The 15244-nt window shown below is 47.6% G+C and overlaps 1 protein-coding gene across 1 annotated transcript in view; it reads left to right on the top strand.

Annotated features, from left to right (window-relative positions):
- The window catches only part of ELMOD3 (ELMO domain containing 3), a 20162-nt gene extending 5557 nt beyond the window's left edge, over positions 1-14605 (top strand). Inside the window, exons 3-10 of the mRNA XM_069101091.1 lie at positions 3073-3147; positions 4008-4099; positions 5466-5589; positions 6038-6160; positions 6767-6897; positions 12865-12941; positions 13400-13527; positions 14012-14605. Of these exons, the coding sequence (XP_068957192.1) occupies positions 3073-3147; positions 4008-4099; positions 5466-5589; positions 6038-6160; positions 6767-6897; positions 12865-12941; positions 13400-13527; positions 14012-14187 (926 nt within the window). The 3' untranslated portion in view covers positions 14188-14605. The remainder of the gene's footprint in view (positions 1-3072; positions 3148-4007; positions 4100-5465; positions 5590-6037; positions 6161-6766; positions 6898-12864; positions 12942-13399; positions 13528-14011) is intronic.
- Positions 14606-15244: the final 639 nt, after the last annotated feature.

Raw genomic sequence — 15244 nt, 5'->3', positions numbered from 1 at the left:
GAAGGGCCTTTTGTTCTCAGCTGTTAGAGGGATTGTACCTAGAGTGGTGGAATATCACATCCATTCCAGTCATGATGGTAGCATTGATTTTATTAGTGTTTCCAGAGCAAGCCTTTGGAAATCTACAGGTGGGGGGGGGCGTTCAGGAGGAGACATGTGGCAGCAGAGCTGATGGTAGTATGATCACCATGTTGTCCTGGTGGACAGTTGAATTGGGTAGGAAGCCTGGTCTGGGGCCAGCAAAATTGAGGAGTGTCAGGTGACTTTTTTATTCCCCAAACAGGTCCACTCAGCACCAATTTAGATTCTTAAAATCAAAGTTGTTCAGTAAATTCCATCTGCATCCATTTTGGCCTTTTCGTAGACTATTCTTTGAGAATTATTTCTCGACAATCTCCTTCTTGAGCTATTCCTGACTTCCCCTGTAGAATTTTAGTCCATGAGACCCTACCTGTCCTTTCCCTGAACCCCATATAGTCTTTGCTGCCCATCAGACTTGTCTCTTTTCCTTTCCTTCCCTTTCTCTCCAGAGTTCTCCTTTCCAGCCAGCAGCCATGTTCTCCCTTGGGTGGGAGGAGATGCAGAGTAGGGTCTCCCTTCATCGGTTATGAAGGAAGAAATTACCATTAAGGTAATTAAGGAATTAGAAAGGACTTCACTTTTGGCAGAGAGGGAGTGCCTGCAGATACTTGGACCATTGAAGCCCTCATAGTTCAATAGCGTGCCTCTGCCAGGTTTTAATGGTTTCCCAGCTTCCCCTTCTCTTTGCTTCCTCCATCTGGGGGGTCTGCATTGTGTCCTTACCATAGTTTTGTTTCTCTGCTATCTGCCATGCTTCGCCATCTCTCAGGGCACTTGAATGGTTCTCCCTGAGACAGTCTGCCCTCCTTCTCCAACACTCTGTATACTGACACCCACTTACTTTGGACCCGGTTACCTCTGGCACCCAGTTACCTCTGTTTTCTTCTACAATGACTCATCCTTCTGTGTGTGTGTTCATAGAGAAGGGCTTGGCCCATCAGGCTGCACTCAGACCTGTGACCTCCAGTCTCCCTCTTAGCCCTCTTCCACGCATCTCCCTTGTCAGCCAGCTCTGCCCGCTTCTGGAGGGGGTCCTCTGAGGCCTTGGCCTTTACCAGGGGATTTGTGAGTGTCTCGGTGCATCTTCTTCCTTAATTTAACCATCCTCTACAGCAAGGGCTCTTGGCCTTTTTGTGTCATGGACTTCTCTGAATAATGGGGGCTTTTGAAAATTTACCATTGCAGGAAAGGAAATGCTAAATTTCAGTCAGAGGTTAGTGAAAAACAAAAACTTAATTTTTCTCACAGACCTCCTGAAAATTTGTGTGCAGACCCTTCTGGGCTGGTTAAGAGCCCTGCTGTGTGGTGCACAGCCCACACATGTACCCAGTTTATCCTTGCCCCTCCTTTTCTCTCTCAGACCCTTTTGACAGGATGTACAAGACTCCAAGTAAATCCATCCCTACCAGCCTTTGCTAGGGTGCAGCCACTCTTGGCCCAGAGGCCGTCATTCCTGTATTTTGAGTTGTGCCCCGAAATCCAAATCCCTCTCTCAGACACCATCTTTTTGACTTCTTCACTTTCCAAATCTTTCTCCTTTTTATTGGGAACCTAACAAACATCATTCCATGTTTAAATCCAGCCCCCAGTCTCCACCAGGCCTTCTTGACAATTCCAACACTGCAAATCCTTTTCCCAGCTCCTGCTGCTTCTTTCCCTGCCTTTTCTCCTCCTGGAGGAGAAGCACACGTTTCTGCTCCTTGAGTGTCTCCGGCCTTTCATTTTGGTTCTAACTTGCTACTCAAGTGACCACAGGCGAAAGTTGGAAGGGGGCTCAGTTCCTCTCAGCCTTGGCCTCAGCTTTTATTCCTGCCTCTCTCTGCTTTCCTTGAGATCAGTCAGCACTTTCCTTTTGCTGTTGCACCTACACACATCATAAGCCTCAGAAATCAGCGTCAGCTACACAAAAACTACAGCAAAAACTGGTGACTGGACTTCCTAGGGATTGAGTGTTTGGGAATTTCCCACCATATTCCCTGATGGTCCCTACTGGGCCAGAGCTAAGGGGCTGTGACCTCGGACGTTTATTTCTCTTTGCTTTTTTTGGTGGGTCAGGATGAAGGCTAGGCCTGCCCTCAAGTGTCTCTGACAACAGTGGAGAAAGACTGTAGCCCCCAGGAACTGCTGAGTTCTGCAATTACTGTAGGCGGGGATGTTTGATTGTGTCTCCAGACTTGGAAGAGCAGGGGACCAAAGGTTCATGTCATCATAATTATTCAGTGATAACAGGAGAATACATCCTTTAAAAAGTCAGTCATTGTGCAGTTCTCTCCTCTGGACGGACAAGGGAAATAATTGTTTTAGCTTCTATCAGACCATTGTTGTGGGTGAGATTCTTTTCAGCATTGAGCTAGGTCTTGGCTTTTTGGGGGCCGCCTCCATAGACATGACAGGAAAAGGCAGAACAAATTCCTGTCTAATTCAGTGATAGGGAGAGTCAGCTCAACAATTCGGACCCAAACTAGTGGTGTAAGTTGTTGTTTTCATTGATGTTTGTCCTTCATTCTTTTTTTTTTTTTTTGCTTTTTGGAGGGCAATTGGAGTTAAGTGACTTGCCCAAAGTCACATGGCTAGTTTTTGTATTAAGTGTCTGAGGCTGGATCCAAACTCAGGTCCTCCTGACTCCAAGGCTGGTGCTTTATTCACTGTGTTACCTAGCCGCCCCTTGTCCTTCATTCTTGAAGATGACCATGACATCAGGAAGGTGAGGCCATGCCTTGCAAGTGGATTGGATTTCAGTGAGAGAGAGCTGTGCAAGGTCACCAGCCTCACTCCCTCCTCTGGAGCCATCTGGGTCCAGTGGCCAGATACAGATCAGGACGATTGGAGATGATCCCAGAAGCAGTGGGAGGGGACAAGTGAAAGAAATCCTTGAAGCCCCCTGACTGCCCTTCCTCTTTTATAGCCCATCGATAGTGTTGACTTTCTCAGCAATTTCCATCTTAAATTATCGGCTTGCTCTAATCATTGATAGGTCTCCTTTTCTCACAGCTGCAGGTGATAGCGTGGAGGTGCTCCAAGCCCAGGAGGAATGGGAAGCCGTGGAACATATTCAGCCAGGAGCAGGTAAGTGGAGAACGTGGGCCCGGAGCTTTAGGTGCTGGGTACCGGCCTGTGCACAAGACAGCTGTTACAAGAGCTGCTTCCTTCTTTTCTTCTTTCCTCTACAACTTGACATCTAAGGATAGAGGTTCCCAAGCTTTGGCCGTGAGGGGTCTGGGCATCCACATGCCAGCCGAGCATTGTGGTTCTGATTTATTCTGTGCCAGTAAAGCCTCCAAACAGAATTGTTCCTCAGATTCAGAAAGGTGGGAAGTCACTAACTTAGAACAAATCCTCTTCCTAAGTCTCAGCCTCCTCACCTCTCCAATTCCTGCCCCAGGGTTGTGGGGATGAGCCAGTGAAAGAGCAGCTTTGGCACACTCCTGGGGTGCCTCTGAGAAGTAGCTGTGGGCAATCTGGGATGTGGGAGGGGAAGCCAGGGAGCAATGGCTTCCAGGGGAGAGAGCAGCCCCAGACCTGCCCTGTAGGTTCTAGAATCCACCTTGAAAGGGATAGTAAGGTAAGTCCTTATCAGCTGAGACTTGTCAGGTAACAGCTTGCTTAGCTGAAGGGAACAGGATGGGGGAGGAGGGAACACCAAAGATAACTTTCCCCCTTCTTTGGTCCTTCTTCCCTGGCCCAAGGTCTGAGCTGCTACAGTAAGTCAGATAAGGCAATCAGGGGTCCCTACACCTGGTGACTGAGCTTAGGGTGGGCCCAGCAGTGCCTGCATGCTTTCAGTCCTCTGGGGTTTTTCCACATGGGTCGTTGAACAGAGGTCAGGTGGATAAGACTCTGGGCTGTGAGTCAGGACCACATGTAGCTGTTCAAGCGTGCTTTGAGACAGGTTGTGCACCCTGGAGCTGGACCTCCTTTGTCTGCAGGCAGCTGGGAGAGCCCACACAGACCCGGGCAGCTGATTTCCTTCCATGAGGCCCTCCAGCACTTCCAGAGAGCTGACCTCTCCATTTGCAGGGTATGGCCATGATATGTTTAAGACTGAAGCAAGCCAGCTTCTCTTCAGCCTCCAAGTGTAAATCACAGGACCAGGAGAAGGTAGCCAAGCAGGATGAAGGGCATCCTGTGTGTAGCTGCCACAGAATTGGCCTGTGGGCCCAGAGTGAGCAAGAACTCAGCTGAGTCACTATTATATAATCTGTGGGGAAGGGAAAAAAAAATCAAGAAGATGCACCTGAGACTCCCAGGAGTCTCCTGAGTGACCAGGGGTCAGTCACCTTTAGAGTGATGAGGATTTCAGAAACCCTTGTGTCATCCAGGAGAAAGGGAATAAAGGGAGTCTTTGAGAAGAGGGTGGGGTTGTGCTGGAGGAGGCCGGCTGGTCATTGCCAGGAGCCAGCAGCAGTTGGGAAAGGGTGGCATTCTTGGGCTGTGGAAGGCTCTTCCATGGATACCTTTGACCCTGGTATTAGCTTAGAAAGTGCATTGTTGTGATGTGAGTTCTGTGCTTAGTTCCTCAAGAGGCTGCAACTGCATTGGCTTTGGGGTGGGGTTCCTGACTCCTCACTTCCCCTCCCAGGGCTGGTTCTTAACCCGCGGTACAGGAGCTTTTTTTTTCTATAAATGTATCTATATTTTAGTAAAAACTTGTTTCGTGGGGTAGCCAGGTAGCACGAGTAAGAGCACCGGCTCCAGTGTCGGGATGACCTGGGATCGAATCTGAGCTCAGACACTTAGCACCACACCCAGAAATAACTGGCTGTGTAACCTTGAGCAAGTTACTTAACTCCGATTGCTTTAAAAAAAACAACCTTGTTTCATTTGTAATTCTGTTATGTATTTCATGCATTTAAAAACATGATGGTGAGATAGGGTCCATAGGTTTCACCAGACTGCCAAAAGGTGCCATGACCAAAAAGATCAAGATGCCCCCGGGCTAGAACGAGCTTGCTACAAAACCTGGGCCTTCTTGTCTACCTGGCAGGAGAGAAACCCGTGCAGCAAGCTACCAGGAAAGCTTACTCTAACACATCTGGCCCCGTGGGGTATTTTCCACAGGTGCTTCTCAGCAGCCACAGTACGATATTGAGAGTCAAGATAGTTGTTCCTTTTTCCAGAAAAGTCCAGAAAAAGCACCAAAGGCAGAGCAATGCCTAGTGGTGCCTGAGCTGGAGGGGGAGTTCTTGGCTACAGAGTGCTTAGGCCTTACTTGGTTTCACACCTGGAGGTCCAGCAAGGGCCCTCAAGGTCCTTTCTAGTTCTCTGGCCCAGGATCCTGTCCTGTGGGGGGGCTCTGGGGACCCCACTGAGCTCCTGCATACCAGTAAATGGATTTGATTGTGCCTTGGATGTCCTCCAGCCCATTCCTTCTTTCATTTCCTCAGAAGCAGGTCCGGTCAGCAGTTCCCCGGAGACGTCTCTCTGTTCTCTTTAGCTGCATGTTTGGGCCCCCCCAGCTGCGTGATGGCCTTCAGGAAGAACGGGAATTAATCCTGGCCATTGCCCAGTGTAAGTGACCTCTCAGTAGAGCCAGGCCCAGGTGTGGCTTAGCTGACGTCTCCAGGGTGATAGGAAGGCTCCTGTTCTCTGCTCTGGTTTGCCTGCCCTGCGATACCTGTTAAGATGGGGGATGGGAGAGGGGTCCTGATTGCCTCCTTGTCTCCTGCCAGGTATAAGCATTGAAGGCCTTTTCAGGTGTTTAGGAAGGTTGGCAGCAACTGAAGGTTTGGGAGGAAGATGAGCCTTGAGCAGGACTTGGGCCTGGCCTGGCTTCAGATTCGGGATGTCTCAGCTTGCAGCCTTAGAGCTCTTCTCCTCCTTGGGGAGCTCTTATGGGGGAGTGAAGTAGGTCTTCTTGCCTGATAAATGTAATAAGTTAGTAAATCAGAGAAAAAACACACACACCCCAAAGAATCCTATAGGGAAGGAAAGAGGACTTCTGTGTTTTATGAGCTAGGCGGCCTAGATAATGAAGACCCCGTGCATGGCCGTGTCCTTCAGACCATCTATAAGAAGCTCACGGGTTCCAGATTTGACTGTGCCCTCTATGGAGCCCACTGGGAGGAGCTGGGCTTTCAAGGTAAGAGGAGCAGAGAGTGTGGAGCTGAAAGGGTTCTTGTCTCCCACTCCACACTCAGCTGTGGGCCTGAAGTGGCCAAGCCCACCCCAAGCTTCAGTCAGAGAGGAGTGACTAGGCCTTGGTGAGATGGGGGTGGGGGTGGGGGGATGATCTCTGGAAGTGTAGTAGTGAGTGTGGGGTCTGGAGCACAGCAGCCACATGATCCTCTGAAACAAGGGGTAGAGGGAGGGTAATGGAAAGGTTTCTTTGTTTCTTTTAACTGGGAAATTAAAAGGACTTGTGTAGGACTTTGGACCTTTGATTCCAAGTAAGAACACAGCAAAACCATCTACCCATTTTGTCTTGGTCTGTAGAAATAGGGGGGCTGCTCCCAGACAGTTGGGACCCAGCATTTGCTGCACCATGCCCATTACCTTCTTAGAGCCGTGCAAGATGATTTGTCAAGGAATGGCACTCAGGAAGAGGGCCCTTCATCCTGGGAGATGGGTAGGGGAGGTCTAAGGGGATCATTGAGTCCCTGAGTCTTGCTGCCCCCAGGTAAGACCCATCCTCCAGCTTCCTCCTGCACTGGTCACTCTCTACTTCTCTGATACTTTAACATCATAGGATCAAACCCAGCCACAGACCTGCGAGGGGCAGGCTTTCTGGCCCTCCTGCATCTCCTCTACCTTGTGATGGACTCAAAGACCCTTCTGCTAGCCCATGACATTTTCTGGCTTTCCCAGCACCACATCCAGGTACGGCTAGCCTGGGTATCTATGGATGACCTCCCATACCTTGACTAGTACTGCAGCTAGTCCTGGGTCGAGTGAGGGGTTGGAGAGGTTCACAGCAGGCCACAGGCCTCAGGATGGTACCGTGTTTCCCCGATAATAAGACACTGTCTTATTATTTTTTTTGGACAGAAAAACACCAGAGGGCTTATTTTCAGGGGAGGGCTTATTTTAATGAACATTGACAGCAATTTTAATAAACAGGTAAATGTGAACAAAAAAATGTACCTTTATTCAATAATGATCATGTCATCTTCTTCAACAACATCATCATAAGTGTCCATACCCTGAATTCTGTCCTGGATGTCTTGCGCCTCCATTTCCTTCAGAAGAAGTGGACCCAATCTGTCATGTCCAGCAATATAGCTCTCTTTAAATGAATATGTCTTGTCCAGGTAACCTGCTCGTAGTGCCTTGGAGACACAGCTGTCAGTAATTTTATCCCATGACTTCTTCACCCAAGTCACGACTTCTTGCAGACAGGGCTTCACAAAGTTTCCACGCTGATTTCTTTCCATTCTATTTTCAATGTAGTCATTGACTTCCATGCGCAAATGGTCCTTGAATGGCTTCTTTATTGCAATATCAAGGGTCTGGAGATAGGCAGTCATTCCTGCAGGAATCATTACTTGATCTATTCTTCTCTCTGCAAGGAAGTTTTTCATTTCTTTAGCGCGGTGAGTGCTGGCTGAATCCTAGACTATCAGACCTCTTTGGTTACCTCGCATAACAAGTGGCAGCATTAAATCAACCCACTTTCTTATAACGGCTTGTGTACACCAGGCTTTTTCGGTTTCAAGAACGTAAATGCCAGATACACGTTCAATTTTATCTTTCTTGCCCTTACTGATGATTAGAGGTGTGGCTTTCTTTCCATCCAAACGAATTGCCAAAACACAGGTGACCCGTGCACTTTCATAGCCAGTGGTGGGAATGTAGATTGACGTTGCACCCCTGTGATGAATTGTTGTTTGAGATCCTTGTCCCATAAACACTGCAGTTTTATCCATAGCAATCATATTGCAGATTTGGTACTTGGAAATGTCGATCCTATCAATAAAGGACTTGAATGCAAGTGCACGTTTAATAACTTCAGCATCTTCCAGCTTAAACAGTGTTGTTGATCTTCTTAGGGACAGTTCATACAGTTGAAGGAAACCGTCCAACCAGTGTTGTGATGCTTTGAATCCTTCTGAGACCATTTCAAACTCTGGTGCCATTGAAAGGGCAAATGCTTGAATATCAGCCCTGCGCACAACCAAGGCCTTTGCTCTCCTGTCAGCAATCCATTCACCAATGAGGATCTCCAAGTCAGGATATAAGGGCTGCCGACCTGATCCAGACCTGCGCTTTTTCCCTTTTCCCTCATCCACCTGTTGATTGAGGTTATTATAATCTGCTCTCCATTTTCTGACCATTCGAAGATCCAAAAGTTTTTCTTTACAGAAAACTGCAAGATTCTTGCCATGTGACTCCTCTACAATTGCTTTCTTATACTCAACAGTATAGCTCTTCCTTTTTGTACTCATGTCTGGGGGTCAAAACAGACAGAATAATAAAATTATGACCATCAGTCCTTCTTTTCACTCCATCATGCCCCCTGAGTTCTTCTTTTTTCCTCCATCATGCCCTTTTTATCCTCCATCATGCCCCCTCACTCCCACTTACATACCGGGTTTTTATGTTGTCCTGCCTCAGCTCTCCTCCGCGGCACTAGTCTCAATGGCGCCAGCAAGCAAATCACTGGGGAAGAACAGGATGACGCACTCACTGCTGCAGCTCTGATTGGATGCAGCTCAGAGCGCGGCGTGCATTTCACCTGGGGGGGGGGAGGTGCATACAGAGGGTACCGTAATGTAGCGTGTAGCTCAGGGGATCACCTTCACTACAGTAGCAATCTCAATAGGGCTTTTTTTGGGGGGAGGGCTCATTTTAGAGGAATCTTGCACAGTAAGGGGAGGGCTTATTTTCGGGATAGGTCTTATTATCGGGGAAACACGGTAGCTCCACTGTAACCTCAGATAGGGGCCTCCCATAAGCCTGAATTAGTATTGCATAGTAGAATTTCTGTCCTTGCTACTTCTCAGTTCTTTGCATGAATCTTTATTCTCTGACCCTACTAGGGGAAAGTGAGACTTTTATATAAAGTTAAAGCATTGCCTAAGTTTACCCACAGTCCATCCAGGAGCAGCATCTGAGAGCCTACAAGCCCACTCTCTGCCCAAGTTTCTTTCAATCAGGGCTTGTTAATGACAAGGGAAGGTCCCCCATTATTCAGTGGAATGGTCAGGGACCTCTTAGGCTGTCATAGTCCAGCTTCAGACTTAGTGAGCCCAACTGAGTCCCTGCCCCAATCAGGGACCCAAGTGTCTTTAATTCAGCAGACCTTGATTAAGCACCTACTGCATACAAAGCACAGTGCTAGGTGTCTTTGTCAAGAGTCTAGCTCCTGTTACCTCCAAGATAAAATAGACCCCCTTGTCAGCATTTAAATCCCTCCTCTCTGGCTGCACCTGCCTCCCTTCACGCTCTCTCCCTCTTAGAATCCCTGGTTGACTTCAGAACCCAGTTAAAGTGCATGAAGCCTTCCTGATTTCCCCCAGGTGGTCTTCCTCAGCCCTGGGGGGCTTCCTCACCTCCTGGGGCCATCTCCAGTTGTCCTGATCTGTATCTGACCACAGAACCCAGATGGCTCTCAAGGAGTGAAACTGGCGACTTTGCACAGCCCTCCCTCACTGAAATCCAATTCACTTGCAAGTCATGGCATCACCTTCCTGATGTCATGGCCCTCTTCAAGAACAAAGGTCAAACAATGACAACAGACCCATCCTCTAATTACTTTACATTCACTCTCATATTTTTTATCTTTACATCCTTTTGTGCATTTTCTCTCCCCAAGAGACTATCAGTCCTTGAGGTGAGGGAATGTTCTGTCCTTGTCTTTGGATCCTCAGTGCCTAGCACATGGGACGTGATGCTTTAATGCTCAGTTGATTGCTTCAGAGAGAATGTGAAGGTTTATGTGATTTGAAGGAGCATTTAGAACCATCTAGAAGGAAGGGACAGAAAAAGAGGGATTGCGTTTTGTCAGAAACCCAGGGATTTAGCTCATTTGATTCCAGAGACATTCTCGACTGTAAATAGCAAAGTACATTTTTATTTCCATGAATAAAATTCTTCCTGCTTTACCATTTATCTTTTTAAAATAAAGATAATCATTGGTAAGTTGGTTTGCTTCACCTGTAAATTGAATGGGAAACTGTTTTGAAAGTACATTTCCAGCTATGTCAGCTTTTACAACTTTTTTCTCTTATTGTTTCTGTCTGAGGCTTCAGAGGAAACCACATCTAATTCTCCTGCCTCTGGTGTTTTCATCATGTCATTGAATCTAGAGGTAGAGGCCTGGAGTTTAAATGCTGCTTTTATTTTTCCTTCTTTTTACGTCATCTTGGGCATCATTTTCCCTCTCTGGGCCTTAAAGTCCACAAGTAGGTTGGAATTAAATTCTCCTTCAGCCTATGACCCTGTTTCCTGCTGAGTGCATCGTAAGCTCCAGTGTCCAGGGCAAAAGTGAAAATGTAATCCTAGTCCTTACACAACTGTTTGCTCCCCAAACATTGACCTTATTAGCCTTATTTCTTATTGCAACCCCCAATTCAGAAAAGGGGGAGACCAGAATGACTTGTCTTCATGCCTGTGCCATCCTGGAAGAAAGCTCTAAGCTGGTTTCTGAAGATGCTTGGTCTTCTAAGAAAATAATTCTTACTCGTATGTAGAATTTAGCCTACTTTGTCTTCATTGTCAACTGTGGCCCATGAACAAAATGATTCTGCAGTATCTCGATGGACTGTGTTCACCGAGGCTGCCTTGTAAGCCCCTCTGAGTAGAAGAGACAGAGGAGCTCACTGCTAGTGCAACAGACTTGATGGTGCTTCCTTCTTCCACCAAGAGGTCTGGGGAAGGAGGACCACTTCACTAAGCCTCTAAATGGATGAGGGCCTAGATCAGGGAAGGGCTTTAGCACATCCCCTAGAAGCAGCCCTGCCAGACATTCATCAGTCCAGTTCTGTTTCTGAAAAATGAGCCAGGCAGCATTTTTTTTCATCTGCCTACTACCATGTCATTTAATTTTAACTTGTTTCTACAGGATTCTTTAGGGGGTTGTGTTTTTTCTCTGATATTTACTAACTTACTCTATTAGGCAAGAAGATGGAGAAGCAGCCTATTGTGGTACAAAGGATGTTGATCTCATGATCCCAAGTGCCTGGTTTTTAGCCCCAGTTCTACTATTACCGTGTTTTCCCGATAATAAGACCTATCCCGAAAATAAGCCCTCCCCTTACTGTGTAAGATTCCTCTAAAATAAGCCCTCCCCCCAAAATAAGCCCTATTGAGATTGCTACTGTAGTGAAGGTGATCCCCTGAGCTACACGCTACATTACGGTACCCTCTGTATGCACCGTACCCCACCCCCCCGGGTGAAACGCACGCCACGCTCCGAGCTGCATCCAATCAGAGCTGCAGCAGTGAGCACGTCATCCTGTTCTTCCCCAGTGATTTGCTTGCTGGCGCCATTGAGAGCAGTGCCGCAGAGGAGAGCTGAGGCAGGACAACATAAGCCCTCCCCTGAAAATAAGCCCTCTGGTGTTTTTCTTTCCAAAAAAATTAATAAGACAGTGTCTTATTATCGGGGAAACACGGTAATTAGCTGTGTGACCCTGGGCAAGTCACTTGAACCCTGTAGGCTTTTACTTCTTCATCTGTAAAATGAAAGAGATGAATGAGGTGATTTCTTAAATCCTTTTACACCCTAAAAGTCTCTTCTGTGATACCTTAAACAAATGAAATTTTTCTGCATGATCCACACTTGTGAGTTTTGGAAGGATAGACTCAGTCTCTCACTTCTTCCAAAGTGCTGTCCGAGGGATCAGACAAGTTTGGGGCACACAGCCTAAGGGATGACCCCAGGATCTCCTCTGGAGTTGGCTAAAGGTGCATGAAAGAGGGCTTAGTCCTCAGGGGACTTGGCCTGGAGAGCCTCACCCTGACTCCTTTAGGCCCAGCTCTTTGGAGCACTGTGCCTGGTCCAATCAGTCTTGAATATCAGGTAGCCACTATCACATAATAAAGGTCTTCAGGGCAGAGCGGTTTTGCCTTTAAGTTGGTTTTGCTCTTAAATTTTAAAACTTGTTCTAAGTTAATTGTTGGTCTTTAGACGGTATCTTCTGAAAATACCTTAAACTTAATAGGACTGTACGACCTTAGAAGTGTCTTCACATAGTATCTCCTTAGTTCCTTACAACAGCCCTGTGAATGAGATAGGTAAGGTCAATATTATCCCCATTTCACAGATGAGGAAACAGGCTTAGAAACTTGACATGACCTGCCCCAGATCATAGAGCTGGTTGATAATTGATTTTTGGTTAGAACCTAGGCCTCCTGATTCCTAGCCCAGTCTGTCATGGAATTCATTTGGCCACCTTGGTATTTTGCTGAACCAAATACTTGTGACACATGAAAAAGAGTTCAGCCTGTTCTCGATTGTTGGTGGTTAACAGTGCTAACCATGAAGAAAAGTGTTATCTCATCACCTTTTATTTTCTCTGCCAACCCTCCAGTAGAGGGACTACATCACAGTGAAACAGCCAGAGACCAAGAGTAGAAAAGATAATTGAAGGCCCTCAGCCACATCTTCAGGGTCCATGGCTGAGTATTTAGGAATTGACCCTTCCAGTGCCCCCTCACCTTTAGTGGCATGGTGTGACGCACAGGGAGAAGCAAGACATTGGGTTCAGATTCCACCCTAACAAGGTGGGGCTCATGGAGGTGGTGGTGGGATGATGGGCCCAAAGGGATTCTGGAAGGTAGAAGTTAGGGAAAAGGCAGAAAAGAGCTAGCTCAGCCCCTGATTTGGTATCATTTCTGTTCCAGCACTTTCCTTTCTGTGTGATGTCAGTAAACATCACGCGAATAGTGATCCAGGCCCTTCGGGAAGATTGTCTCTCCAAGTGAGTACCCAGGCTGATCTCATGAAAAATTAGCTGGCTCGAGGAGGCTTGGCATGTTTGAGCAGCAGTTGGCAAGACCACCCTTATCCCCCTCCAGTGCCAGTCCTTAACTAGCCGCTTACAGGCATATAGTCTGTGGTAAAGTCCATGCTTAGCACTCTGCTTGGTGCTGATCCTGAGTGGAGCCTCTCTTTAGCCTGAGTAAGCCCATTTTAGGCACTCTGGGCTTTGCTGGGAAAAGTAAGAGGCAATAGCCCACACCAGGCATGACCTGGAAAACATCAGAAAATGGCCTGTGTTTGTGGCTGTTTTGATTGGTGAGCAGTAGATGAGACGTAGACAAAGAATGGGAAGAAAAGCAGTTCTGGAGGTTTTCCCCTGCATTAATAAGTAATATAAGAATGACTTGCTGAGCTTTTAAAAGTCAGTCACTCCCATTCTCCTTCACTGCCTTATAGAGAATGTAATCGCCAGCACACAGTGATCCCCGTAGTGAATAACTTGTATGCAGCCGCCTTCCTCCACCTTGCCTACATCTGGAGGACGCAACAGAAAACTATTTTAGACTCCAGCTTTGTTCTTAAAGGTATGTACCAGACCAAGCAGAGCCTCCTTCCCCCGGGGGATCCTTAGAATCCTCAAGACCAGTTCCTTCAACTGCAGGGTCTATAAGATGTCCTGTCTTTCTCTGCCTTTACATTTTCCTAAACCGGCTCACCGGTTCTGTATCAGACTTCCTATATGATGGCTGGTGTGTCTCCTAGACCTGCTTTCTCTTTCCTCTGCCCCTGTTTTTATGGCTTCTTTAGTGTCTATACTGCACCTTCCTAGCTTCTCTTAGTCCCCAACATGCCCCGGTCCTGCTCTCATGCCTAATTCTGGATTCAGTACCTTTCTGCCATCTTCTTGTGAAGCTTCCTCATTTGGAACACTCAGAGTATCTAGAGTCCAGGAACATTGCCCAATTCTAACTACCTGCTCCAGCCTAAAGGCTTATCTTAGTTCAGAGAGCCATCACATCCCTTTATCTGAATTGGATAAAAGGATCAGCCCACCCTTATCCATTCCAGACCTAGAAGTACTGGCCAAAAAGAATCCAAAGCAGCTGCTCAGGAGCCTGGACACCTACTTGAACAAAGGGACCAAAGGGCTGTCTCCTATGGACTTGTCAGGAGCACAGAATATCTCTGGATCACAAGGCACCCAGCCCAAGAACCTCAGCTTCACAGGAGTTTGTGACCTATAGCTAGACACAATGGAGGGCGTGCAGGCTGTCTGACTCCAGAAGGCCCAAGATTTGGATGCCAGAGCTTGAAGATCCTGGAGGAGCCCGTGCAAGCCATCACTAGGAATAGCTTGGTTAGCCTGGTCAGCCCTTTCCTCTGTTGGTGACATATAAGCTTTTAGAGGATCCTAGCCTGGAGGCAGGCATGCCTAATACCTTTAACCTCCAGGCTGGGGCAAGCACCACTGGGTCAGAGCCATGGGAGGCACAGACGTCCAGACTTAGAAATAACCCCGCTTTGCGCAGGCTGTTTTCCAAGTTCATACTCCCAGTCTGAGTAGCAAAGTCCTTGCTTAGTACCACAGGGCTCCTGCTTCAAAATTCAGCAGAGATGGATGGGCTTTCGCTTTGCAGAATATTTGTGTGAGAGATGGATAGACATGAATTCATGGAAAAGAACAGACAAATAGAAGACCCATTCCCTGGGCATAACTGCTCTCGAGGCTCAATGTGTCTTGATGACTAGGAGCCTGAAGAGAAGGAGGCTAGAAGAAGAGGACAAAAAAGGTACCAGTCACAGCAACCCCAGGGCACGGCAGTGGTCGGGAGGGGCCCGGCCTGCGGGAGGCTCCTCCAGGCGGGATGCCCTGTGACTATGTGCACCACCTGTAGGTTGTGTTCTGAGATGGGGCTGGAAATGGCCAGGCAGGGAAAAGAACAGCACTCACACGAGCAGTTTTCAAATAAAAAGATCAGAGTTTTAGGATCTCACAGAATTTTTATTTTCCTACCATTAATTTTCTAAGTACAGTTAGCGGCAGCAGCGCAGAAAGGGGGCTCAGTGCCAGGGGAGCTATTGCGTACGATGCTAGTCAGTTACTTGGCGCATCGCTCTTTGTAGCTGTGGTCTCTAGGGGTCTTGGGTGAGGGCAGAGTTTTCCTTTTGCCCTGGTCAAATGTGAGCTATTGAGTTACATGGACCCCAGTTAGCTGTTCACAACCCTGAAGGCCCCAGAAACACCCTCACTTAAAGCAAGGGAACCAGGACCTGTGCGGGGAGAACATGGAAACCCAGGCT

Source organism: Petaurus breviceps, unplaced genomic scaffold, assembly GCF_028583685.1.
Source record: "Petaurus breviceps papuanus isolate PSGF00001 unplaced genomic scaffold, PetGlider_PUasm1.0 446, whole genome shotgun sequence".
NCBI lineage: Eukaryota > Metazoa > Chordata > Mammalia > Diprotodontia > Petauridae > Petaurus > Petaurus breviceps.
Note: the sequence above shows the minus strand (reverse complement) of the source record. Positions and strands in the feature narration are given on the sequence as shown.